This window comes from Sphaeroforma arctica (genome assembly GCF_001186125.1).
Source record: "Sphaeroforma arctica JP610 unplaced genomic scaffold supercont1.8004, whole genome shotgun sequence".
Taxonomy (NCBI): domain Eukaryota; class Ichthyosporea; order Ichthyophonida; genus Sphaeroforma; species Sphaeroforma arctica.
The window spans coordinates 1-1315 of NW_014032554.1; the positions used below are offsets into that span (position 1 = coordinate 1).

Genomic DNA, 1315 nt, shown 5'->3' on the forward strand with positions numbered 1-1315 from the left:
ACACACACACACACACACACACACACACACATATATATATATATATATATACATATACATAAAATATTATACACACGCACATATATATATACAAACATACATTTATACATATAATACATATATATACATATACATATATATATATTGATATATAACTTATATATATATATATATATATATATTGATATAAAACTTATATATAACTATAATATATATATATTCGAGTTTTGAAGAGTAATGGCATGGGGGCGTTTGGTGGAGATGATAACTATTAAATGTACAAGAACACATTGAACATTTGATATACGTATAAGCAGCATGGAAATAGACTCAAATTTTGTGGAGACACGCTGTTTATAACTATCTGATGTACATACATACACATATGCACATATACACAAAAACACATATACACACATACACATATACACACACATATTTGACACACATAGATACAGAAGCAAATATGCAAACACATATATACACATATATGAATAACATACATCCATACAGAAAACGTATGCGATTACTATCACATACACTCGCATATACCACAACCACGCACAGGCTTACACTGACCAACTCAATCCAAGCCTCCCATCTGTCATCGATTGCCACTACACCACATAGAAAGAAGACGGGGCACACTCGTGTACCTTCTTTCGCTGTAACAAGTATATGTACACTCGTGTACCTTCTTTCGCTGTAACAAGTATATGTGCGCTCGTGTACCTTCTTTCGCTGCAAAAAGTAAATGTACACTCGTGTACCTTCTTTCGCTGTAACAAGTATATGTACACTCGTGTACCTTCTTTCGCTGTAACAAGTATATGTACACTCGTGTACCTTCTTTCGCTGTAACAAGTATATGTACACCCGTGTACCTTCTTTCGCTGTAACAAGTATATCTCTCTGTGTGGCTTCGGGATGAGCTTTTCCATCCCCTCGATGCCTCCCCTGCGTTCTAGGTTAATGTCCATGCCCCACTCCTGCCAGAACTTCGCAGTGTCTTCACTGGCGCGGGTGTGCGACATATCATGGGCCAGGAATTCGGACACGTCAAACCCAATGCCACCCGCACCCATCACAGCGACCTGAAGCCCAGTCCGAAAAAAAGAGGTGCAGGACGTAAATGGTGAGTAAGAAGATTGGGCCGAGAAATTAGGCAAGTCAGGTCCAGGGGAGAAAGCAACACACTGTGTGGGATAGTTTTGCTGAGCTATGTGAAACTCAGCACAGCAGAGTGTACGTCTTTTGATATATATATATTATAATATACATATATATATATATATATATATATATATATATATAT

At 37.1% G+C, this 1315-nt stretch overlaps 1 protein-coding gene across 1 annotated transcript; it reads right to left on the reverse strand.

The window, feature by feature from the left end:
• Positions 1 to 884: 884 nt before the first annotated feature.
• SARC_16406 (hypothetical protein) lies at positions 885 to 1085 on the reverse strand (the record flags this gene model as incomplete). Its single annotated transcript, XM_014289486.1, has 1 exon — positions 885 to 1085. A coding segment is annotated over one exon (201 nt), but the record flags the coding sequence as incomplete, so codon positions are not given.
• Between the last annotated feature and the right edge of the window lie 230 nt (positions 1086 to 1315).